Source organism: Chiloscyllium plagiosum, unplaced genomic scaffold, assembly GCF_037043375.1.
Source record: "Chiloscyllium plagiosum isolate Xiang-an unplaced genomic scaffold, Cpla_swu_hap1 HiC_scaffold_18, whole genome shotgun sequence".
In the NCBI taxonomy this organism is placed as follows: domain Eukaryota; kingdom Metazoa; phylum Chordata; class Chondrichthyes; order Orectolobiformes; family Hemiscylliidae; genus Chiloscyllium; species Chiloscyllium plagiosum.
The window spans coordinates 57,740,749-57,767,163 of NW_028270156.1; the positions used below are offsets into that span (position 1 = coordinate 57,740,749).

The 26,415-nt window shown below is 39.2% G+C and overlaps 1 protein-coding gene across 1 annotated transcript in view; it reads left to right on the top strand.

Moving 5' to 3' along the window:
- The window catches only part of tkfc (triokinase/FMN cyclase), a 78,081-nt gene extending 58,479 nt beyond the window's left edge, over window positions 1-19,602 (top strand). Inside the window, exons 12-17 of the mRNA XM_043706132.2 lie at window positions 7,243-7,380; window positions 9,629-9,735; window positions 12,160-12,263; window positions 15,205-15,238; window positions 17,363-17,452; window positions 18,116-19,602. Of these exons, the coding sequence (XP_043562067.2) occupies window positions 7,243-7,380; window positions 9,629-9,735; window positions 12,160-12,263; window positions 15,205-15,238; window positions 17,363-17,452; window positions 18,116-18,484 (842 nt within the window). The 3' untranslated portion in view covers window positions 18,485-19,602. The remainder of the gene's footprint in view (window positions 1-7,242; window positions 7,381-9,628; window positions 9,736-12,159; window positions 12,264-15,204; window positions 15,239-17,362; window positions 17,453-18,115) is intronic.
- Window positions 19,603-26,415: the final 6,813 nt, after the last annotated feature.

The window sequence follows — 26,415 nt, forward strand, 5'->3', positions numbered from 1 at the left end:
AAGACTGCACGTTCTGAGATCAGGCTCATTCTGAGCTCCATGTAGAAGACATGCTATAACTGAGATGCCGAGCCTGTAAGCAGAGGCAGGGGGACATCAGGCAGGGGTACCAGGAGCCTAGAGTGAGAGATGTAAGGGTCTGTCCGCATTCTCTCTCTGTTTGGATGTGAGTGCCAATGCATAGTAGCTGCCTTGAAAACCCAGATCCATCAGAACATTCTGTGGTTGCCAGAAGTGCATTCAGACTTGCATTCCATTACTTAGCCGTGAGTGCTCAGTTTTGCTGGCAAGCCGACAAGAGCTCAAGTGCCTTAGCCTCACCCCAAGTGCTCCATCTTCTCAATAAGAAATGGGGTTTGGGGTTTGGTAGTGCCAGTGAGTAGCTACAGGAAGAGAGACAATCGACAAGCATCCCTTTAGGTTCATCTCTGGACACTCAATGGCCCCTCCACCTCTCTCATCCACTAACCTCGAAGGAGTTCAGAGCCAGGTACTACTGCAGTGTCTCATTCAAACCTGATTATAACCTTTCCAAACATGTTAGTATCCTGATCTCATGTAAGATGTTCAAGAAACTGTCCATTTGACCTTGGAATCAAGTGGCTGCCTCAGGTAGGAAAACTACCATTGCACCACAAGACGCTCAAATACAGATTTTTTAAAGAAATTAACCTATTTGGACATTTCTAGACACACCTTCACAGTTATCATATCTTAACGTGGACATAAATCTTATCTAGTAGCTCAGTTATATTTTGAATAGTATCAGGAAAGAAACATAATCATTCCACAAGACTCTTTCAGTGGATGATAATGAGAAAATTATTATAGTAACCTGTTCAGACATCTTATCACAAACTTGCAGTGCAGGTGGGACATGAACCCAGATCTTCTGGGCCAGAGATAGGGACATTGCCACGTTGATCTTCCGCTTAACTGTGATAGGAAGATAGATGTGTGGGATTGTGTAATCACTGGTTCATGATTGCAGAAGGATGCCTCATGTCCTAGACCTGAAGTCCACACACTCATCCCACCTTGGTGCTGCTTTACCAATATCACAACTGTTGATTTTGAGATCTATTGATACAGTTTAATCCTTGCATTCTTCCTTCCTACATTTCAATTGAGCCCCTTTACATGACTATCAGTGTCCTCAATTTACTCTAGAGGTCCTGACTATTGATGTCCTAATGTTCTTGTTAACCCTTCTCATATCATGGCCAGAATGATGATGACTTGACTTGACTCGACTTCAAGATCTTGTAGTCTCCACCCAACTATCTACAATTGTCCCCCATGATCGTGACTATTCCCTCAGCCACCAAATACAAGCAGATCAATGCCCAGACTCGAGTTTCCTGTCATCTTTTTGCCATGAACTAACCCGAAACTCTAATTATACAACCTATACCCCTGATCATTAACTGTGTCACTAACATAGAGCAGCCTCTGCATACATTATTATTCACTGTAGTTTTTACACTGCCATGACCACATTACTTTCACTACATTGGAAAACAGCGAGCCCTAATCCTGTTGTCTTACTGCTCATGAATTCACCCAGCAATTGTCCTCCTGTTTGTCCCACTTCTAATTCAATATGCGAATTTTCCCTTTCTTAGATAGTCAAGAATAATGGCAAACATGAAAATGTTGCAAGGATCAAAAAATCAAAATTAATCTAGGTCACTCAGGTCAGGTCAACTTGCAAATTCAGTTCAGGGGATGGGCAACAGTCTGTCATGGCTATCCTGCAGTCTGTCTGGAGGAAGGAGCCACATTGTGAATGTGAAAACTGTGTACTTAGTGAGACTGGAGTAACAAAGTTGCCAGGTTAGTTTGGTTTATGTAGTTAAGTTTCTGAAGCGTTGAGTATCTCAATTGGGCAAAAGTTAATTAAGAAGGCAAAGTTAATTGTAGTGAGTGGAATAATTAATGAAGCTTAAATACATGTGTTTAGGCTTATTGCCACTTAATGATAAGAAAATGGATCTCACCACTTAAGGACGAGCAGCTTACTCGCAAAAGTTCAACTCTGATTAATTTGATTTTTTGATCCTTGCCTGAGTATATTTCCATGTTTGCCATTATTTCTGACTCTAAGAAGGGAAAATTCGCACATTGAATCAGAAGTAGGACAAACAGGAGGACAATTGCTGGGTGAATTCATGAGCAGTAAGACAACAGGATTAGGGCTCACTCTTTTCCAATGTAGCGAGAGTAATGCGGACATGGCAGTGTCAAAACTACAGTGAATAATAGTGTATGCAGAGGCTGCTGTATGTTATTGACACAGTTAATGATCTCTGTAATCTAATATACCCATTTTGTTGTCCAAAAGTAACAAGATAGTACTAATGTCACAAATGAAAATAGTCATCATGCTAAATCACTATGCATTGTAAATGTACCATTACTTGATTCAGTTAGTACTCACTGCTGGTCACAGAAATAACAGATTGCCTATTTAAACGTGGATCTTTGTGCACATTTTCAACTCCAGTTTGACAGCAAAGCTAGTGGTCTGAGATGAATGAAATTCCTGTGCTCCAGAGCACCACTGAGTGAGCTAATAAAGATGCACCTATCAAAAAGAGCAAAAGAAATAGAAGTAAGATTAGACAACACAGTTCTTTGAATGCGTTTCTCCATTCAATGTCATAGAGTCATAGAGATGTACAGCACGGAAACAGACCCTTCAGTCTAAATTTTCCATGCTGACCAGATATCCCAACCCAATCTAGTCTTACCTGCCAGCACCCAGCACATATCCCTCCAAACGCTTCCTATTCATATACCCACCCAGATGCCTTTTAAATGTTGCAATCGTACTAGCTTCCACCACTCCCTCTGGAAGCTCATTCCATACATGTACCACCCTCTGCGTGAAAAAGTTGCCCCACAGATCTCTTTTATATCTTTCCCCTCTCACCCTAAACCTATGCCCTCTAGTTCTGGACTACCCCCACCCCAGGGAAGAGACTTTGTCTATTCATCCTATCCATGCCCCACATGATTTTACAAACCTATTTAAGGTAACTCCTCAGTCACCAACGGTCCAGTGAAAACAGCCCCAGCCTATTCAGTCTCTCCGTATAGCTCAAATCCTCCAACCCTGATAACATTCTTGTAGATCTTTTCTGAACCCTTTCAAGTTTCACAATATCCTTTTGATAGGAAGGAGACCAGATTTGCACGCAATATTCCAAAAGTGGCCTAACCAATGTCTTGTACAGCTGCAACATGACCTCCCAACTCCTGTGCTCAATACACTGACCAATAAAGGAAAGCATACCAAACGCTTTCTTCACTATCCTATCTACCAGCGACTCCACTTTCAAGGAGCTATGAGCCTGCACTCCAAGGTCTCTTTGTTCAGCAACACTCCCGAGGACCTTACCATTAAGTGTATAAGTCTTGCTAAGATTTGCTTTCCCAAAATGTAGCACCTCACATTTATCTAAATTAAACTCCATCTGCCACTTCTCAGCCCATTGGTCCAACTGATCAAGATCCTGTTGTAATCTGAGGTAACCTTCTTCGCTGACCATTACTCCTCCAATTTTGGTGTCATCTGAAAACTTACTAACTCTACCTCTTATGCTCGCATCCAAATCATTTATATAAATAATGAAAAGCAGAGGACCCAGCACCGAACCTTGTGGCACTCCACTGGTCACAGGCCTCCAGACTGAAAAACAACCCTCCACCACCACCCTCAGTCTTCTACCTTTGAGCCAGTTCCGTATCCAAATGGTTAGGTCTCCCTGTATTCCACGAAATCTAACCTTGCTATCCAGTCTCACATGGCGAACCTTGTCGAATGTCTTATTGAAGTCCATATGGATCACGTCCACCGCTCTGCCCTCATCAATCCTCTTTGTTACTTCTTCAAAAAACTCAATCAAGTTTGTGAGACATGATTTCCCATGCATAAAGCCATGTTGACAATCCCTAATCAATCCTTGCCTTTTCAAATACATGTACATCCTGTCCCTCAGGATTCCCTCCAACAACTTGCCTACCACCGATGTCAGGCTCACCGATCTATAGTTCCTTGGTTTTCCGTACTACCTTTCTTAAATAGTGGCACCACGTTAGCCAACCTCCAGTCTTCCAGCACCTCACCATTGACTATTGATGATACAAATATCTCAGCAAGGGACCCAACAATCATTTCCCTAACTTCCACAGAGTTATAGGGTACACCTGTTCAGGTCCTGGGGATTTCTCCACTTTTATGCATTTCATGACGTCCAGCACTTCCTCCTCTGTAATATGGGCGTTTTTCAAGATATCACCATCTCTCTACATTCTATACCTTCCATGACCTTTTCCACACTAAATACTGGTGCAAAATACTTGTTTAGTATCTACTCCATCTCCTGCGGTTCCACACAAAGGCCACCTTTGGCCTTTGAGAGGCCCTATTCTCTTCCTAGTTACCCTTTTGGCCTTAAATATATTTGTAAAAACCCTTTGGTTTCTCTTTAACTCTATTTGCCAAAGCTGTCTCATGTCCCCTTTTTGCCCTCCTGATATCCCTGTTAAGTATACTCCTACTGCCTTTATGCTCTTCTAAGGATTCATTTGAGCTATCTTCTCTATACCTGACATATGCTTCCTTCTTTTTCTTAACCAAACCCTCAATTTCTTTCATCGTCCAGCATTCCCTACACCTGCCAGCCATTCCTTTCATCCGAATGGAAATATACTACCTCTGGGCTCTTGTTATCTCATTTCTGAAGACTTCCCATTTTCCAGCCATCCCTTTACCTGTGAATATCTGCCCCCAATCAGCTTTTGAAAGTTCTTGCCTAATACCATCAAACTTAGCCTTCCTCCAATTTAGAACTTCAACTTTTAGTCCTGGTCTATCCTTTTCCATCACTATTTTAAAAGTAATAGAATTAAGACCCCCAAAGTGCTCCCCCACTGACACCTCAGTCACCTGCCCTGCCTTATTTCCAAGAGTAAGTCAAATTTTGCATCTTCTCTAGTAGGTACATCTATATACTGAATCAGAAAATTCCTCTCTATCTAAACCCTTAACACTATGGCAGTCCCAGTCTATGTTTGGAAAGTTAAAGTCCCCCTACCATAACCACCCTATTATTCTTACAGATAACCCAGATCTCCTTACAAATCTGTTTTTCAATTTCCCCCTGACTATTATGGGGTCTATAATAAATCCCAATAATGTGATCATCCCTTTCTTATTTCTAAGTTCCACCCAAATAACTTTCCTGGATGTATGCCACTCCCCCTCCTCTCTTGCCTCCCTTTCTGTCCTTCCTGTAGCATTTGTAGCTTGGAACATTAAGCTGCCAGTCCTGTCCATTGCTGAGCCACTTTTCTGTAATTGCTATCCCATGTTCCTAACCATGCCCTGAGTTCATCTGCCTTCCCTGTTAGGCCTCTTGTAATGAAATAAATGCAGTTTAAATTAACAATCCTATCTTGTTCTCTGCTTTGTCCCTGCCTGCCCTGACTGTTTGACTCGCTTCTTTTCTCCATTGTACCATGATCCTGGCTAAATTCCACATTCCCACTTACTCATCAGATTGTTTAATTTTCCATGAGTCAAAGATCCATTTATTTCACCTTATAAAAATTTAGTTCTCCTCCACCAATGTACTGCAGCAGCAGTTTACCACATTGAAGAAAGCATTGCAGCAACTCACCAAGTCTCATTTAACAATAGCTTCAAAACCCACAACCCCACAAAGTCAAAGATGTTGCGAAAGCTGCAGGGGAATACACCCATCATCCCATTTAAGTTACGTGCCAACTGACCTGGAGTTACATTGATCATCCCTTACTTGATGGATCAAAGACTTGGATGTCCCTATCTACACACCAAAAGAAATCAATGGATCTGGAAATGATCATTTGTGAAGCAAATTGTACACCTTCTTCCAATTTGAAAAGTAAGTGCTGACCTCTGCCTTATATTCAGACAGCTTTATGTCCTTGCTACCACCCTGCTTCAAATTTGTGGGCGGCACGGTGGCGCAGTGGTTAGCACTGCAGCCTCACAGCGCCAGAGACCCGGGTTCAATTCCCGCCTCAGGCGACTGACTGTGTGGAGTTTGCACATTCTCCCCATGTCTGCGTGGGTTTCCTCCGGGTTTCCTCACACAATCCAAAAATGTGCAGGTTAGGTGAATTGGCCATGGTAAATTACCCGTAGTGTTAGGTGAAGGGGTAAATGTGGGGGAATGGGTCTGGGTGGGTTGCGCTTCGGCGGGTCGGTGTGGACTTGTTGGGCCGAAGGGCCTGTTTCCCCACTGTAAGTAATCTAATCTAATCGAATCTAATCAGTGTGGATGTAGCAACTTTGACAGCTATCTTCTTGGGGCTAATTAAGGAATAGCAACCATTTCTAACCTTGCCGGAGTTACTCAAGTCCAATGAAAGAATAAAAATAATGGACTCTGCCAGGTTTAATGATTTGTGTATGTATACCTCAGGTCTCTCTTTTCCAACATCGACATTAGAAGTGCATCTTGAATTGCCATTCCTTACTCTTCTCTGCATTAAATTTCAACTGCAGCATGTTCATCCATTCCACCAACCTGCCTATGTATTCTTGAAGTCTAACACTATCCTTTACACAGTTCACAAAGCTTCCAGGTTTTGGGTGATTTGATTTTAAAATTGTACCCTGAACAACAAAATCTACACACCAAAAGAAATCAATGGATCTGGAAATGATCATTTGGGAAGCAAATTGTACACCTTCTTCCAATTTGAAAAATAAGTGCTGACCTCAACCTGATATTCAGACAGCTTTATGTCCTTGCTACCACCCTGCTTCAAATTTTCTCACAAATGTGTTATGTGGCACTTTAGTAAATGTGTTTGGGTATCTATGGGGTATATAGACTCTGAGTATACCATATCAACTACTTTATCCTCAATGATGTTCTCCATTACTTCAGTAAAAACTCATTTGTTAGTTAAACACAATTTGCCTTTAACAAATCCAATCTGCCTTTCACTAGTTAATTGGTATTTATTCAAACAGTTAATTTTGTTTTATGTTTTCACTTCTGAAAGATTTTCTCCTGCAAGGCTAAACTGACTGTCCTTTACACTCTGGTATGAGCCTTACTCTTGTTCAAAAAAAGAAATTGGAGCATTGTATCGAAAATTTTGTAGTGTTGTACAGGTAGAAAGTTGCAATGAGCAAGATTTGAAACCCAGGCCTTTTATGTAATTTCAACTGCTTCACAGGTCCTTTTGTGCAAAAGGCACAATTAGTCTTAGATAAGATCTCCAACACTTTGCTTCAGATGGAAGAAGAACTGAATGAACTGGATAGAGAAGCAGGAGATGGTGATTGTGGTGTTACGCATGCAAGGGCCGCCAATGGTAAGTTATGAAAGAATGTAACTCTGACAATAAACATTGATTAAAATTTTCACAGTACTAGGAATGTGAGATTGGAACATGAACAGTGTGTACATTGACTAATGGCTCTGACAGATACAGAAACATTTTTGTATGGTAAACTAATTCAGTTCCTCTCTTAATGATACAAAGCACCCTTTGAGTGATTTAAATTGATTTCACATCAACACTGCAGAGCACTCAATGCTATTAAATTGATATGAGAATGAGGAATTACATTTATATTGTTATGGACGTGGCCAGATGCCTCACGACATTTCAAGAAGGTAGCCCAGACCCTAACTTTCCTAGTTATTTTAAGCAGGTGTAAAGTGCATATTTCAGGAGAGAATCAGCTGGTCAAACCACTTAGTTTTAAACAAAACAGAATTTATTTACAATATTACTGAATGAAACACAAACAACAAAAAACAAAATACTGAATAGCTTAACCATTCCAAAAACCCAACAGATCATCCCAACTTAATGATGCTGTTCCCAAATAATTGCAACAATCCCCATAAACACCTCTTGGCACAAAAGGTAAAATCAAACACAAGTTCTTATAGGATAGATGTCAGAGAGAGAAAGAGAGAGAGACAATACCAGCCTGTACCTGCTTCTTTGGATCCAGTAACCAAATCTTCATACTACTGTTAAAAAGAACCAAGCCAGAGAAAAGCTGAGCTGGGAGGAATGACTACAGCCCTTTCATTGTACAAGTGTTTTTTAAACCTTGAAAGCCTTCTGCCTGAGGCAGTCTCTATTAGTTATTATCAACTTGGCCCTAAAACTCTTCACCTCCAGACTTTTGGGAGTCTGTGTCATTTACAACCTCTCTGAAAAAGAAAGGCCAAGGACTGCACAACCTTGTTAAAGGAGCAGCTTTGTCACAATATCCAACCATCCGTGATTTGGAGATGCCGGTGTTGGACTGGGGTGTGCAAAGTTAAAAATCACACAACACCAGGTTATAGTCCAACAGGTTTAATTGGAAGCACACACTAGCTTTTGGAGCGACGCTCCTTCATCAGGTGATAGTGATGAACAACCTGATGAACAACCATCCATAGAGTTCTTACAATCTGTATTGTGGACTGTACACAATGTATTTAATCTACTCATACCTTTCTTTTCACAAATGTTTAGAACTATAACCTTATATATAGTTTTTAAGCATTCCCATCATTTTCTCACTCATCCAGCTCTTTATGAAAAGTTTTATTTCTCTTTTCTTAAATAGACTTCAATAGGAATTGAGTATTGTCCAATACTTCATCCAAACATCCATTGTTTATTCGAAAGTTCACACTCTCCCTGTTTATCTATGCTTCAGGATATTGAGCAGTGAATTTAACAATTGAGTCATCAATGCTTTTTGTAAAAGTTTGATCAGTGTATCAATGACTTCTTCCAAGGCATCTTATTTATGATTTATGAACCAAGCAATAATGTGTAATTTCTCACACAGTTACTTAATTGTCTGTCTCTCCTATACAATGTGTTGGACCATGAAAATTACTTAAGAAATTGTGCTCCTTGCAGAGATATCAGCATATGTCTTGTGGATTAAAAAATTGACATACGAAGGTTTGTACAGGTCTAGAACTCTCTTCCACTAATAGCAGTTGGTGCTAGTCATTGTTAGTTTTAAATCTGAAATAGATTGTTCTATTGTTAAGCAAAAGTATTAAGGGATATGGGCCAAAGGCAGGCATATGGAGTTAGGCCACAGATCAGCAAGATTTCATTCCATGGCGAAACTAGCCCAAGAGACTGAATGACCTACACCTGCTCATATCCAAGATTGAGTTTCCAATGTGCAGTTCGAGCAGACAAGATTGCATTTGGGATTCTGAATAATTGATTTTATCATTTATAAATCTATCGAGCCTAGAGCAATATGATGCACTAATCAGACTTCAATTCACCACACTTTTTAACATTAAACTCCAAAAGGAATGGTAAAAATTGGAAGGATGCTCAAAAGGGCAGATATGTAACCTCAGTTTTAAATAGGATCAGTAACAGAAAATGTAAAGAAAAGAGATGGAAAATGTCAGTGTTATCGTGAAAATAATTTTATGTCTGAGTCTTAAATTGAGGACTCTAAGCATATATAATCATGGGTTAATTATTAAAGGGTGTAGGGTATATCCATTTCACATTGAAGAGTTGAAGTTTGTTTGTAAAATGTCCTGATTTCTAAGAATCTTTCTTTTTCACTCAGCTATTAGGAACTTGTTGACATCTAACACAGTTCCTGGCAATGGCCATCAGCTCCTTTTATGTCTAGGTCGAATAGTGCGTGACCATATGGGAGGGTCGTCAGGAGCAGTAAGTCTAAATAATGACTCTATTTCTAACCAACATTTAGAGCAAACTTGGCAAACCACTTGGTATTAGAAAAGTCTAACCTGGCCATTACTGACCCATCTGTCTGCACTCAGTCATCAACTAAGTGCTAGGAGTTGCCATTGACAATTGGCCGGAATTTATTGAGAAAGGGATGAAGTATAACATCACATGAAATTTTACAACATTTGTACAGGACGTTAGTGAAACACCTAAAGTATTTTGTACAGCTTTAGTCTCTCAAGAGAATGTTCACTGTTTGATTATGGGAGGAGTGAAACTCTAATGAGGAGCAATTGGGGCAGTGTAAATGAATGAGAGTTAATCTTATTGAAACATTTAAGATTCTGCATTGGCTTGGCAAGGTATGTGCTGAACACACAAGAATCTAGAAATAGACCACACAGTTTAAGAGGGAAGGGTTTCCCGTTTCCTCTCAAATTACCTCTGTCATGATGTCACATGACTTTGAAATTCCTTTCTTTGCAGTGTTATTAGATATATTAAAGGCTGAGTTAGACAGATCTTTGCTCTGCAAGCGAATCCGTAGCTTAGGTGATGTGTACGCACATGTGTATGTATGCGTCAGCTTGATATAGCCGAATAACCTACTCCTGCTCCTATTCCGTATAATCTTAGAAACTCATCTTAACACTCCTCTCTCAACTTCTCCACTACAGCAAAGTCATCAGACTCTTATCCAACATCCAGAACTGCTTGTGGAGGAATTTCCTTTGGTTAAATATTAGGAAGATGGAAACTTTTTTTTCAGTTACTCCTCCAAACTCCACTCTCTAGCTACTGACTCCATTCCTTTACCAGGCAACGGTTTAATATTAAATCAGTCTGTTTGCAACTTGGTGTCACATTTGACTCTGAAATGAACTATTGTCCTCATATGTGTCATTGCTAACCTGATGCCTATGTTAGCAATATCACTAAACTGTGCCCCTGTCTTAGCCCATCATCTGCTGAAACTCTCATTCATTCCTTTGTTACCTTGAGACGTCACTATTCCGAGCACTTCCAGCTGGTTTCCTCATTCTGTGGTTTCATCTTCTGTGAACCTGAACTTAAATCACTCATAACTCTGCTGTTATTGTCTGAAATCAGACCAGGTATTGTTCACCTATACTCCTTGCCACAACAAAAGTGTGCCTACTCTTGAGCCAGAAAATTCAAGTTTATATTCCATTTGCCACACTTGCCAGAACATGCCTGAACAGATTATTTAAAAGCAATTCACACCTCAGTGTTCGCTCAATGATATTAACACTTGATGAAGCAACTTAGGATTTTACAATTTTCTTCCTTGGCTTTGTCCCTCCCAACCTCTGTACAGAGGAATCTTGATTATCCGAACGAGATTGGTTCGCAATATTTTGTTCAGATAATTGATTATTCAGATAATCAATTTTACCTGAACAAAGGAAGCCATGTTGATCTAATGCTATGCTCTACCGGAGAATTTGTTTAAATCTTTAATTTTAATGTATTGACTGCAATTGGACACAGATTTCATATGATGAACAAAAATAAAGCATTGATAACACGAGAACACTTTTTAAAAATACAGCAATAGTTAGCATTTGGCAAAGAGTGGTGAAGACAGCATACCTGTAAACAAGGTCCCGAACAGCTTCTACCATCACAAGAGCATTTGTCGGTTTCCGGGAACTCAGTTTCACGATAGAAAGGCAGAAACACCACCTTGCGCGCGTGTTTACATTCTTGGCCATTTTTCTCATGGATGGTCCAGTAAAGTGATGGGAATACTGTAAAATACTGTATAACAACCCTTTCCTAAAAAAAATCCAGTCGCTGATGCTCATGCTGCTTGTGTTTCTTTGTTTTGCCAATGTTTTCACATGTTCTTCAATATAAGTAAATCAAATACACTTACCTGTTTGATGTAATGTTTTTGCGGGGACCTTGAAATCATCTTCGGATAATCTTTCGCATAATCGAGGTTCCTTTGTAACTCCCTCTAGCTGCACAACTCTCAGAGTTACCTGGGTTTCCCCAATTCAGGCTGCTGGAGTATCCCTGATTTTAATCATTCTCCCTTTGTTGGCTGGGCCTTCATTTGCCAGTCCCTAATAGCTGCACTATCCAAAATCTTCATCTTGCTTGCTCACTTTCCTCCTTTAACACATTTCTGTGAACCTACCACTTTGAGCAATCATTTGGTCATCTGATCTTAATGCCCTGCAAAGTGCTTTAGGATGTTTATGATGATAAGTTTAAAAATGTTAAATAAATAACATTTATTTATTACTTTCACCTAAATTGGCGAGTCATACCGCTTCACTGTGTGAGATTGGGTTTAGAATTTCCAGTTTGGTGTCCTCTAATATTGATTTAGTTGTTTCAACCACTTGATTTTTGATTTATTTTGCATTGTAGCTGTACAGTATTGCCTTGACGGCAGCAGCACAATGTCTGAAAGATAACAACAATCCTACTGCCTGGGCAGCGGCAATGAGTACCGGAATTGAAGCATTGAAGAGGTCAGTACATGCACACTGACGTGTTGTTGATTTAAAAGGATCCAAAGCATATAAATAGCATAAGGGATAGTTATCCAAGTGCAAGAAGAGTTACCAGTAACTATCTCTTCGTAGTTCTCTGTCTTCCTCACATTCCATCTAACTTTGTATTATAAGCTAACTTAGATAAATTGCACTCACTCTCTTTGTCCAAATTATTTGTCTTTGCTATTGGCATGTAAATACAGCTTAAAAGTTTTACATAGATAATTAATATTTTAGAACTTACAAACAAAACGTTTTAGCTTGATAGAATCAAGAAGCTCTTGTTGTTTATTTTACATAATTCACCTGTATAAAAATGCCATTGTGCAAAGCAGTACTGAGATTAAAAGTCCTCAGCCTGAGAAAGGAAAATAAAATCTTGGTAGCTAAGAATTAGTTTGGACTTGTTCCAACAAAAATGATGGTCTGTGTAATGGTCACTATAAAGTCACCATTATGTAATTTGTTTCCAATTGTGCTAAATGTTTTGTAGTTTAAAGTATAAGCTGCCTGTAGATTTAGTTTATATTTATTAGTGCTAATAATGTCCAATTAGTAGCCAATTACCGTATAAATCTTAAAATATGAAATCTTATATCTCGTTTCAGCTATTAACTGCAAGTTGAATTCACTTTTAAAAGTTAATTTATAGCATTACATCAAGCAATTAAGAAGGCAAAAAGAATGTTGGCCTTTATTGCAAAGGGGTGGCATAGAAAATTAGGGAAGTCTCAGTACAACTGAACAGAGCATGGGTGAAACCATATTTTGGGTACTGTGTACCCTTTTGGTGTCTTTATTTAAAGCGAGACATAATTGCATTGGAAGCAGTTCAGAGGAGGTTCTCAAGGCTGATTCCTGGAAGTAAGATGTTCAATTATAAGGAAAGATTGAGCAGATTGGACTTTTAAAGAATGAAACATAAAAGATTCTGAGCAGTCTTTAAATAATAGATACTGAGAGAATGTTTCCTCTCATAGGGGAATGTAGAATTAGAGGACAGAGTTTAAAAGTAAGTGATCTCCCATTTAAGGCAGAGGTGAAGTATTTGTTTTTTCATTTGGTCATTTGACTTTGGAACTCTTCTCCAGTATGGAAAATGGGAGTCTGGTCATTGAAAAATGTTGAGTTCAACAAATTTTTGCTATACAAAAGATTCAAGATTTATCCTTGAATTTCTATCACATATCACCTGCATTTTTAATTATGTAAATTATGTAAAATAAACAACAAGAGCTCCTTAATTCTATCAAGCTAAAACATTTTGTTTGTAAGTTCTAAAATATTAATTATCTATGTAAAATTTTTAAGTTAAACATTTCTATCCTTTCAAGATTCTGGGAGACAGGCAGGAAATTAGAGTTATGGTCCACAATTAGAACAGCTACAATCTCATTGAATGGTAGAGCAAGCACTGTGGACTGAATGGCCTATGCTTACTCTTGTTTCTTGTGATTTTCATCAGCTTCTCTTGCTGAGACTGTTGAACAATAGGTATCTTTCGTTCTTATGTCACTTTTGCCTTTCTTTTTCATATCTCTCTGCTATTGAAAAGAGAATGGACTGGTACTTCTGGTTGATTATCGTGTTTTTGAGCATTGTGCTCCTGTGATTGTCACATCTGCCACTAAAAACTGCTCTATGGTAATCACCAATTACATTCAGCACAACTTGATTTTGTAAGATCCAATGTGTTTGTTTTAAAATCTTTGCACGAGAAGCATGTCACAGCTATGGAGCTGTCCCCACCCTAGTAATCCCCTTTTGTGCTTGTAGTGCTCAGTTGCAGGAGGCTTCGAAAAGTAACCTGGATTTCTTGGAATAAAGGACTCTCATCATCGCATCTTCAAAGTTTTAGAATACCAGTTTTTAAAAAATATTCTAAGGAAATAACCACCCAACTAGAGAATAGTTTTTTAATATATCATAAAGCATATTTTTTATATTCATTGTCATTTTAGTAATTTGAAATCATGTTGTTGACAAGTGGTGGCTTCGTATTATGATTTTAAAAGCATAATTTTTGTGACACTGGATACATTTTCAACATCACTAATCAAAGTTTTATTAAGGCATTACTTGTAAATGTGTAAGGAATATTTACATTTAAAACATTGATTGCACTGATTCATGGCAGATTTTCTGTCAAGCAACATGTAAGTTGATTTGAATGGAAACTGAGGGTTGAGTTTAATATTTACTTCAAAATTTATATTTATTCATAGGATGTGGGCATTGTTGGCTGAACCAGCATTTATTGCCCATCCCTAATTATCCAGAGATCAGTTAAGAGTCACTTTGCTGTGGTTTTGAGTCAGATGTAGGCCAGACCAGATAAGGATAGCAGCTTCTTTCCCTAAAGGACATTAGTGAACCAGATGGGTTTTTCCTTCCAATTCGCAATGGTTTCTTGGTTATCATTAGATTTTTAATTCCAGATTTTCATTGAGTTCCAACTTCTGCATCTGCCATGGTGGGATTTGAAGTCATGACCCAGAACATTGCCTGGGTCCCTGGATTAATAGTCTAGCGATAATGCAATTTTTGTTAAAATTTGCTCCAAAGTTATCAATTGCACCCAAATCAGAAACTCAATCCAGAAGCCTTTTGGATCTTTTTGATATGAAATGAAGTTCACAGGGCCTTTACGTAAAAATAAAGAGACCAACTGCAACAATTTAATCTCAGACAAATGCCAATTCTTCATGAAACTGAAAAGAGATAAACGATTCCCACACCAACAGCTGATGACTGAAACGTCCAAACACCACCCGATCTCAAAATTATCATTCTAGCCTACAGTGAGCGATATTAAAGGTTTACTTAAACATTTCTATCCTTTCAAGTTTCCAAAACTGTGATGTGGCTTGTAGTGTTTACCAAAAGTTGTTTAACTTAGTTATTTGTTGTTGTACAGATATGGAGGTGCAGAGCCAGGGGACAGAACCATGGTGAGTCCTGCCACTTGAACTTGAGCCGTTTTAATTGTCGCTAAGTTTACAAAAATGATTGATATTGCAGATGCTAAATGGATATTTAATCAAACATGTAGCTTTTACATCGGTCTTGAAATAATGTTGAATTGTATAGTCTGGCTGTTAAATATGCTATGGCGGCACTGAGTTGTACAGAACAAAAGGATAACATTTTAGTAATAATTTTGATCCTTGCTGTATTCTGAATTTGAGAAAACTCAATATTTACATACTTAACTCTGTCATTATATTAAGAGAAGTCAGTGATGCAATGGTAATGTCAGTGGACTTGGCAATCGAGAGCCTTGGGCCAATGTTTGGGGAAATAGATTTCAATCCCAGGTGGTGAAATTTGAATTCCATAAAATTTAGAATTCAAAGCTAATGGTGATTACGTGACGATTGCGATAAAAATCCATCTCGTTCATGGAAGGAAATCTGCCATTCTTACTTTATCCCACATATGACTCCAGACCCACAGTAATGTGATTGCCTAGTAGCTGTCCACTGAAATAACCTGGCAAGCTACGATATTGAAGGGCATTAAGGATGGGCAAAAATTGCTGGACTTGCTAGCAATATGGGCGGCACGGTGGCACAGTGGTTAGCACTGCTGCCACACAGCGCCGGAGACCCGGGTTCAATTCCCGCCTCTGGCGACTGACTGTGTGGAGTTTGCACGTTCTCCCCGTGTCTGCGTGGGTTTCTTCCGGGTGCTCCGGTTTCCTCCCATAGTCCAAAGATGTGCAGGTCAGGTGAATTGGCCATGCTAAATTGCCCATAGTGTTAGGTAAGGGGTAAATGTAGGGGTATGGGTGGGTTGTGCTTCGGCGGGTCGGTGTGGACTTGTTGGTGTGTAATCTAATCTAATATCCGCATTCTGTAAACTAATTTTTAAAACTCACTCTGGTTGCCAGCAAATGTGATGATGGTAGGAACCTTTACCCTTGAACCATGTTTTTGTCTGTTGATGTCTTTTTGATTCACACAACATTAAGCTTCTTTTTTATGCCACTTGCTTTTTTTAAATTCAATCATGAGATGAAGACGTTATTGGCCAGGCCCAGAGGGCATTTGAGAGTCAAACCATATTGCTGTGGGTCAGTTGTCACACATAGGCTAAACCAATTAAGTCTGGCAGATTTCCTTCCTAAAAAGGCATTAGTGAACTAGATAGGTTTTTCCCAACAATTGGCAATGGGTTCACATTCATTATTAGATTCTTAATCCTAGATTTTTGTTTTATTGAATTGAAATTCAGGCTGCCATGGCAAGATTTGAACCTGGTGAACGCAGAACATTACCTAGGTCTTTGGATTAATATTCTAGTGATAATATCACTAGGCCATTATCTCCCTCTTGTGCCTGCAAACTCTTCTCTCAGACAGTTCTTCAGCCACTTTAGTGCAGAAATTCAATGAGAAATGATGGTGATTACAACTGAACAAACTATGACTTATTCACTAAATGGCCACCAAAAAAAACTACTACATGAGGAAGTGGCTGAAATTTGCATCTTTCCATCAAATGACATATTGTAGGAGTGGAAAATAAACAATTCGATTTTAAAAATCTCAACCTTGTTTTACCTTATCTTTAAAACTGTTCCTACCTATAATCCTAGAACCCTCCAAGAACTGCGTTCATCCACCTTTGGTTTTTTGTGCACCACGCTTCAATCTGTTAACCCCCACAAATTGTAACCTGTTCCTGAGCTCTATCATGACTCAGCAATGAATTCCTTTCCTAAACCTCTCCACCTCTCTTCTTTTAAGAGTCTCTTTAAACCTATTCACCATCCCAATTCCCCTCCTTTAGCCATATGTAATTTTTGCCTGATATTGTTCGTGTAAAATGCTTTGTTGTGTTTTCCTAAGCTAAAGGAGTCAAATGTATGCCAGTGTATGTATATTCTTCATTTAAAGCAGGTACTCTAAAATATGATTAAGATCCAAATTATAGAAAGTCATGGGCTTTAGGACTGTTGTTCATTAATGCTTATTTTTTCTGGATATTTCTCTCAGTTGGGGTAAATTGAATATAATTGAATTGATTTTTAATGGATCACAATATGCAACTATTTTGTGCCTTTTATCTTAGCTTGACTCACTTTGTCCTGCTGCGGATGAGTTAAGTAAATTGACAGATGAAGATGGCAATGAACTGCAAGTGCTGGCTAACGCTGTGCAGGTAAGAAACAGCCTGAGTTCTGATCAGTACATGAATGTGGGAAACAAATGTTAACTGAAACTTGTGATCACTGTACAGCATAGCTGCTGGAGCTGGTACACAAGGGTGACATGTGAGGGCAAAATTGGGCTGAGTTTTAATATCTTCATATTTGATCACCCTACAAACACTCACTGCCTGAGGTTAAAAAAAAAACATTGATTACTTAGACCAAATACCTGACAAGTACTGCTATCATTGGAGCTGTGACCCAGTAAAAAAGCTTTGGAAAGTTATAGATGTTGCTGTTTGTTTTTCATATCATTAATACACTTTAGCGTTAGATTAATATTCATAAGTGTTTGAGAGAAAGTGAGGGCTGCAGATGCTGGAGATGAGAGCTGAAAATGTGTTGCTGGAAAAGCGCAGCAGGTCAGGCAGCATCCAAGGAACAGGAGAATCGACGTTTCGGGCAAAAGCCCTTCTTCAGGAACCTGTCTGCCTGAAAATTAATAGTAATTGAATGTAAATGGTTGAATCAGAAATAAATGCAGGGTGTGATTTTTGAAATGAACATGTGCTGAATGGATTGTGATGTTATATGGATCCAAGGACCATGGTGGTTTGTGGCTATTTTGTAAGACTGAGGAATATTGTAATTTCACCTCCTCTCTCTGTTTCCAGAAAGCTGAAGAAGGTGCAGAAGCCACCAAGGATATGGCAGCAAAGGCAGGACGAGCAAGTTACATCTCCTCAGCTCAGCTCACCCGACCTGATGCAGGAGCTGTTGCCTGTTCTGCCATTTTGAAGGCCACCTTGGCAGGTCTAGAGCAGCCTGCTCCAGGAGAGCCTGCTCCGGAAGAGCCCGCTCCAGAAGAGCCAGCTCCGGAAGAACCTGCTGCGGAAGAACCTGCTGCGGAAGAGCCTGCTCCGGAAGAGCCCGCTCCAGAAGAGCCAGCTCCGGAAGAGCCAGCTCCAGAAGAGCCAGCTCCAGAAGAGCCAGCTCCGGAAGAGCCAGCTCCAGAAGATCCTGCTCCAGAAGAGCAAGAATGAGAAGCTTCTTAACATTTGGAAATCTGTCTTTGTTGCATATATATGCTTTTACTTAAGATCCTTAATTCCAGTAACCCTTTATTATCATTAGAGTGGCAGGTGCTTGAAAAAAATGCTTGAAATATCCTAGTTGATAGAATTACATTACATCAGTGAATACTCATTGGTTATTTCCCTGCATTTCATCAATGTTTAGTTTGCACCCACACCTGACGGCTAATTTGTACATCTTATATTCACCAAAACTCACTAGAGGTGCTGTATTTGCTCACCTTCACTATGCACATTCCACCACTGGCACTGTCTAAATCTACTTGTCTTTACTGTGCACTCTCCAGACTTGGTTATTCACAGTGAACCATGCCAACTGTACATCCAGCATTCAATGTGTACAATATCACTAATGTACCTTGGTTGCAAACTGTACCCACAGATGTTTATTGGGCATTGCATAGCTTTAAGCACTCACTGTGCATCTTCACCTATTGATCCTCATTGGCCTCTGCACTCTTTGATAATCAGTATGTAACTGATCAATGCTCTGGGTGCATCTTTCACTGACTGACAATTGCTATGCACCACAGTCATGTTATTCACTGTTCATCTCATAGTAGCACATATTGTACCTGTCCTATCTGAAGTGCAAATTAAACCTGTACTATCACTGATCTCTAATAGACATCCAGCACCCACCAATACCCTTATTCACCAGTTATTAACTAGTATTCTTCTCTGAAACTGTAAGTTGATAACCCCAAAGAGATGGAGGTATAACTTTGTAAATGCAATTTCCTGTCACTCTTTCTAAGCATTTGAATATTTGATTGCAATATATTTGATTAGGGATAAATCACACCAACACTGAGCAACTTCTCATCACCTGTAACTTCCATTTCAAACATCTACACACAAAACAACTGCTACCAAATTGTAACTTTAAGATAACTAATGCAAAAGATAGTGGGAGGCAAGACTAAATGGAGAGCAGCAGATGAAGGTCCAAGCAAATATTAATATACCTATTAGAGCAAGGGACTTTAGAGCTTTTGTAATCAATGATCAACTGTGAGTTCCTTATCAGCAATGTGAAAATCATACTCAATAAAGATCTAAATGATTGCTAGTTTTTTTTTGGTTGAAGCATCTCTAATTTACATTGATTTAGTTCATAATGGGAGCTTCCTCAGGTACTTTCTTGATGAATTCTTTGCAATACTTCAAAGTTTATAGTTAAAATATCAGATAGAAGTTAACTTACATACAGGCTGAGATTTTTGAGCGTCATAATCTAGCTTTACAAAAACACCCACTCTTCCTGCTAAACTTTACTTCCCTCAGTTCATGTCCTGTTTGAAATGCCTTTATCCATAGGCAGGCTGATACCTGTACAATAGTTCATTGGAGCTTTCTCTGTCAGAAGTTACATTCTCTTTGCTGTGTTAGCACTCTGCAGTAATTTACAGGTGTAACCCTCCAAATGACCCTGCTGTCTTAAACTTAAACAAATTCTCCCATTTGTAAAGTGCTGACCAGCGTTCTGATCAGAGCAGTTTTCGATCGGGAAATGTTGCTGAATTACTACTCTAATATCTGCTACAACTGATTTGGGACACTAATACCGATCATTACTTGTGTAAGATGTTGAAGGAAGATACTTCAAGTAAAATATTTGTAATGAATGGCTTTAGGAAATTTTCCATCTCACCCCACCCCAGTGCGAGGCAAGAACATTTCCCCAAAATGGCCGATTATGTTCTGGAGGTGCAAGAATTTCAGGATCTGTGAGTGCTCGCAGCGCATGCTTGTGTAGTGGCAGGGTCTTAACCAAAGGAGCTGGGACAAGAAGGTGGGATTCTACTTTGTTGTTGGACCTCCGTATTAGGACCTGATAGTTGCTAATAGAGACATACAAATTGAATACCCATCATGCATGCACTGCGTGCTATGCACCTTATAACCATTGCTACATAATTGGTAACTACATCACTGATACTTACCATTGGATGTACATTTGTTATGATCCCAGCTGATGGTATTGCTGATCCAGTCAAACCCCAGATTGAAACCTGAGTTGATAGACTGTAAGTTTTAGTTTTGCTATTTATTTACTGTGGTGGTCAGCTATTGATCATATTCACAAGAGACTGCCAATAAACTTGTAACAATCAAAGATACATGTTTATTATAACAAAACTAGAAAGAACATTAATGGCACCATATAGAAATGGTCTTATTACAAATATCAGAAATAAAAGAAACTTGAACACTTTACTCTGAAGGTCACTCTGTCTCTACTTTAAAGTTCCTAGTTCATTTGGCATGGCTCTAATTGTTCCTGGAGCTTCTTACTAATGTCTAAGTCATTCATGTCTTCTAACTTCTGCCCCTGACTTTGGGGATTGCTAATCAATCTGAATGGCCTACATTTGTCTGAAATAAGTCTTTCTAAATGGATTTAGTTCTGTCTCTGATTCCCTCTGTCACACCTTGTTGCTGGGCAATATTCCAGTTATTTTCTCTATGAACTTTGTTTCACATGCATTGAACTATTCACCATAATAATTTTCAAACCTTATTTAAATATATGTTAACAAACCTCTGAATAACCTGATACCACTGGGAACTGAAAAAATGAAACTTAAACATTGATATTGTCTTCTTGATATACACAGTATAGAAATACAATTAGAGCCATAAATCATTTCTTCACCTTAGAAGCCAAATTCCAAACAATAATATATTAGTAATACAGACTATTCTGATCCCAGTAGATGTCAGATTCCAGTCAGAAACCTTGCTTTATAGATCACACTTTTAGTTTTAGCAAAAAGACTATAATTCTGAAACATAAGCATGCAATGTTGCAGATTTTGCTTCACAACAAAACTAAAGTAAATTACAAAAGGAATGAAGATAAAATAGTATGAACTATCTGTTTGTATTAGAAATTCAAATATTTTAAACATTTTAATCCCCAAACACTCCTTTATATGTTGGAAATAAACAAAATAGCTTTTGTACAGTCTCCAAAACATCACACGTATAATGCACTCACATTTTGGGGAAGCAATGGCTTTGTGGTGTTATCACTGGACTATTAATCCACAGACCCAGGTTTGAATTCCACCAGAGCTAGTGGTGCAATTTGAATTCAAAAACCAGAAACATGAAAGGCGACATTAGAAGTCGTAATTAAACACTTGATCAAAGAAGTGGGTTTTAAAGAGAAGTTGAGTTTAGGGATTAGATTAGATTATTTACGGTGTGGAAACAGGCACTTCGGCCCAACAAGTCCACACCGACGTGCTACCCACCCAGACCCTCTCCCCTACATTTACCCCCTTCACCTAACACTGCAGGCAATTTAGCATAGCCAATTCACCTAACCTGCACATTTTTGAATTGTGGGAGGAAACCCACACGGACACAGGGAGAATGTGCAAACTCCACACAGAGAATCGCCTGAGGCGGGAATAGAGCCCAAGTCTCTGACAATGTGAGGCAGCAGTGCTAACCACAGTGCCACCGTGCTGCCCAATTCTAGGGAATGCTAACTCTTGGGGTCTTATTTATGAAAGATAGGACAGTATGGTAAGGCAAAGAGAGCAACATGCTCAAAATTCAAGCATTGAGAATGGGCGGCGGGGGGAGGGGGGGAGGTTAAGACATTAGACTCGTAGAAGGTTACTGAAAAAGGAGTATTGAGACTTTGAAGGGACGAGGAACATCATTTTTAAATGAGATGTATTGGGCAATGCAGCTGAGAAAAAACTGAGGGGATAAATGAGTAAGGTGGGATGTGGGTTAAGTGGGACGAGTCGAGGTGGTAGATGTGATGCCAGAATAGTTGAGTCTGGAGATGAAAAAGACCTGCCTAATTGCTGAAATCACTTATCCAGCTCTTACTTTCTCTCTTGTAAATTTTACAATTTTTAAATTGTAATCAAAATTACTGAAATCATAGCTTTTACTTTTTCTCTTGTAAATTTTACAATGTAAATTTTATAGTTTTTTTATGGTTTCCTCAAGCAGTACCTAAACAAATATTGATTGAACTGTTAATACACAGCTCTACTCAGCTGTTCACCCTCATTAAAAATAAATATGTAAACAAACTTGAGAATTTTGGCACCAAGACTTAGAAATGCAAAAGTGATACTAAAACAATGTCCTTCCCCTTTTAACACATAATATGTAGAAATACAAATTCCAATTTAAAATAGTATATAATTGCTCCACTTTAAAACCAAGCTCTCAAACAATAATATATTATGAACTTACATCACACCTTTGAGAGATACTTTAATTTTCCATTAAAAATTCTTCTAATTATATAAATTTTACTTTGTAGATAAGAATTTATGTCCATAAGTACAAAAGATAAGGCAGAAGCATTTGTGGCAATCTTCAGCTAGAAGTGCGTATTGGATGATCCATCTCAGCCTCCTCCAGAGGTCCCAGCATCATGGACAGCTGTTTTCAGACAAATTCAGTTCACTCTACATGATATTGAGAAATAACTGAAGGCACTGTAAACTGGAAAGCGTATGGGCCTTGACAGTATTCTGGCAAGAATACTGAAGACTTGAGCTGTAAACCTAGCTCTAAATCTAACCAAGCTATTCCACTATAGCTTCAATACTGGCAACTACCCAGGCAATAATAGAAAGTTTCCCAGGTATAGTCCTGTGCTTAAAAAAAACAGTCACATCATGCTGGATAATTACAATACTAACAGTCTGCACTCCATCATTAGCAGGATTATGGAAAAGGTTGTGCTATCAAGTGGCTAGTGCTCAGCAGTAGCCAACACACTGATGCCCACTTTTGGTTCTGCCAGGCTCATATAGCTCCTGGTCTCATTGCAACTTTGGCCCAAACATGGACAAAGAGGTGAGGTAAGAATGACTACCCTTATGTCAAAGTCACACTGACTGTATGTGACATCAAGGAGCTCTAGCAAAATTTGAGTCACTGGGAATCAGAGGGAAAAGATCGTCACTTCCTGCAATCATACCTCACATAAAAGAAAATGGTTATGCTTGTTCAAAGTCAGTCATCTCAGCTCCAAGAGTTTCTCAGGAATGTATCCTCGGCCCAAGCAACTTCATTAGCTTCATCAACAACCTTTCCTCCACCACAAGATCAGAAGTGGGGATGTTCACTGATGATTGCACAACATTCAGTACCATTTAGATTTTTCAGTTACTGAAGTAGTCTGTGTCCATTTTTAACGAGACCTGGAGAACATTCTAAAGGGCTGATCAAAGACAAGTAACATTCACTCCACACAAGTGTCCGCAATGACTCCCCAAAAGCAAAGAATCTGATTCCCCTGTTGTTCAATGCATTCTCTCACTGAATTCCCCGCAATCAACATGCCAGGGGTTTCCATAAATCAGAAACTGAACTGATAAATTCCACTACAAAGTAGGTTAGAGACTAGAAATTCAGCAGTGAGGGACTCACTATCTACAAGGCAGGAGTATGATGGAATAATATCCACTTGTCTGGATGAATGCATTACAGCAAACTCTGTCAGTAATTTAATTTGATTTCATTTGATTTATTATTGTCACATCTCCCGAGATACAGTGAAAAGTGTTGTTTTGCATGCTATACAGGCAGATTGTACCATACAAAGTGCATCCAGGGTAGCAGATCAGAGTGCAAAACAGAGTATTACAGCCACAGAGACATTGCAGAGAGAAATCAACATTAACGTTTGGGAGGTTCATTCAAAAGTTTGATAACAGAGTTGAGAAAGCTGTTCATGAATCCATTTGTACGTGTATTCAAACTTTTATACCTTCTGCCCGGCGGAACAGAGTGGAAGACAGTAAGTATAACCAGGATGGGAGGGGTCTTTGATTATGTTGGTTGCTTTCCTGAGGCAGCTGGAAGTTTTGACGGTGTCAATGAATAGAAGGCTGGTTTACGTGGGCTGGACTGTGTTCACAACTCTGCAGTTTCTTGTTGTCTTTGAAGGAGTAGTTGCCACACCACACTGTGATATATCCAGAAAGGCTGCTTTCTATGGTACAACTATCAATAATGATGAGTCTTTATGGCCATGCCGAATTTCCTGAGCCTCCTGAGGAAGTAGAGGCGTTGTTGTGCTTTCTTGACCGTAACATTGATGTTGGTGGACCAGGCCAGATTGTTGATGATCATCACTCCCATGAACTTCTTCAACAGCACCTTCCAAACCCACGATGTCTGCCACCTAGAAGGACATGCATGTATGGAAACACCACTATCTTGAAGCTCTCCTCCATGTCACATGCCATCCTGACTTGGAACTATATTACCGTTCCTTCACTGTCACTAAGTCAAATTTCTGGAGCTTCTTTCCCAACAGCTCTGTGATTGTACCTTCATTAAAGGCTGCACTAATTCAGGTAGGCCACTGGTCACTTAGTAAGGAGTAGTAAGCACTTGAAAGATGAAAAACATGAAATATTAATTTGTAATTTCATCAGCTGGTCATGTATACAGAACTTAAACAAAAGGCACTTCTGCTGTGAAGTCCTATTCAATTGCATGAAGAACCAAAGTCTAGGGAGGCTCTAACAGAAAGGGCAGAATTCCTGAAGGTGTGAACAGCTCCCTTCTGTTATTAAGGTATAGAACAGATCATTCTGAGTTAATGGTGGGGGTGTTAAACAATGGTAAAGGGAAGCTATGCAAGATACAAGCTAGTTGTCGTTATTGTTTAGAGAGAGGACATGTAATATAACCTTTTGTATGGATGCTGAAATTGGAATCTGGCAGAAAATAAACAAAATACTGGAATGACCATCTCCCTCCACTTCTCTCTTTTCAACAATCCATCTCAATTCTTCACCTATTTAGCTGAACAAAAGTCTCTACATCCTTACAAAAGACAGAATCCTTTTCTTCCCAATATACATCTGTATTTTATCAGGAGAGGTATGAATTATTGTTGAGTTTGTAATGAAACTGTATCTGCAGCCAAGCAAATTGCAATACCCAAAGCAGGATCCCATCCCTCGCCCTAACAGCTGCTTTTTCCCAAATTGCAAAATGTAAATGAGTTGAAAGTTGCTTTCAGTTTTTGACATCTTGGTAATCAGCCTTGAGGAGAGACAGAAAGATCTTTCCACAACATTGAGCTCATCCTGTATGCCTGAATCAGCTGTTTGCATTTTTTAGAGGTTGCATGCGCAGCTATTACTCTAATGATAATTCCCAGAGGGAACAAGTGCTACTTTAGCCAGCTGTATGGAATGGCAACATAGCAGAAACTCAAGGAAGACGTCTTACCGCTGCACACTCCAGGGAAGGAAGACAGAGCAAATACATGACCTTATAAGAGAAAAGTTCAATGCGAAAACACCTGTTGCTAGCGCTAAGTACATATTCTAGGAGACATGCAGCAACCTGATCCACTTAATGCCTGTAAACCCAAACCCTTTCCCACCGCTGTATTCCAAAATATTTCTTAATAACAAAAAATATAAAACCCTGATTATATTAAAAGAAAATTCACAATTCACACACCTTCAAGAAGTGCCTTTACTCAGTAAGATACCCTGATTTAGGATCTTAGTCCTGAAATTTCCTGAACAATTTGCCAAGAAAGTTACAAAGTCTAGATGACCAACAAAGAATAATTGGGCAGGGAGCCGTTCTATTGCGGGCCTGCCTCTCAACACCAATTCTTGGACCTTCTGCCCCAGATGGTATTGGTGCATTATGGTAGAGAAATGGACGGTTTTGTAAAACTAATGTATTTACTGGCATCTGCATAGATTCTGTCCAGTGGGAATGTTGTAAAATTGGAATAGCATTTGCTGATAGTTCAGAATCACAAATGGAAATTGTAAGGGTTCTAAGTATTTATTCTCTTTTTCAATTTCTGCTGATACCCCAGGGTAAACTGTCCTCGTGCCAACAAATGAAGGAAG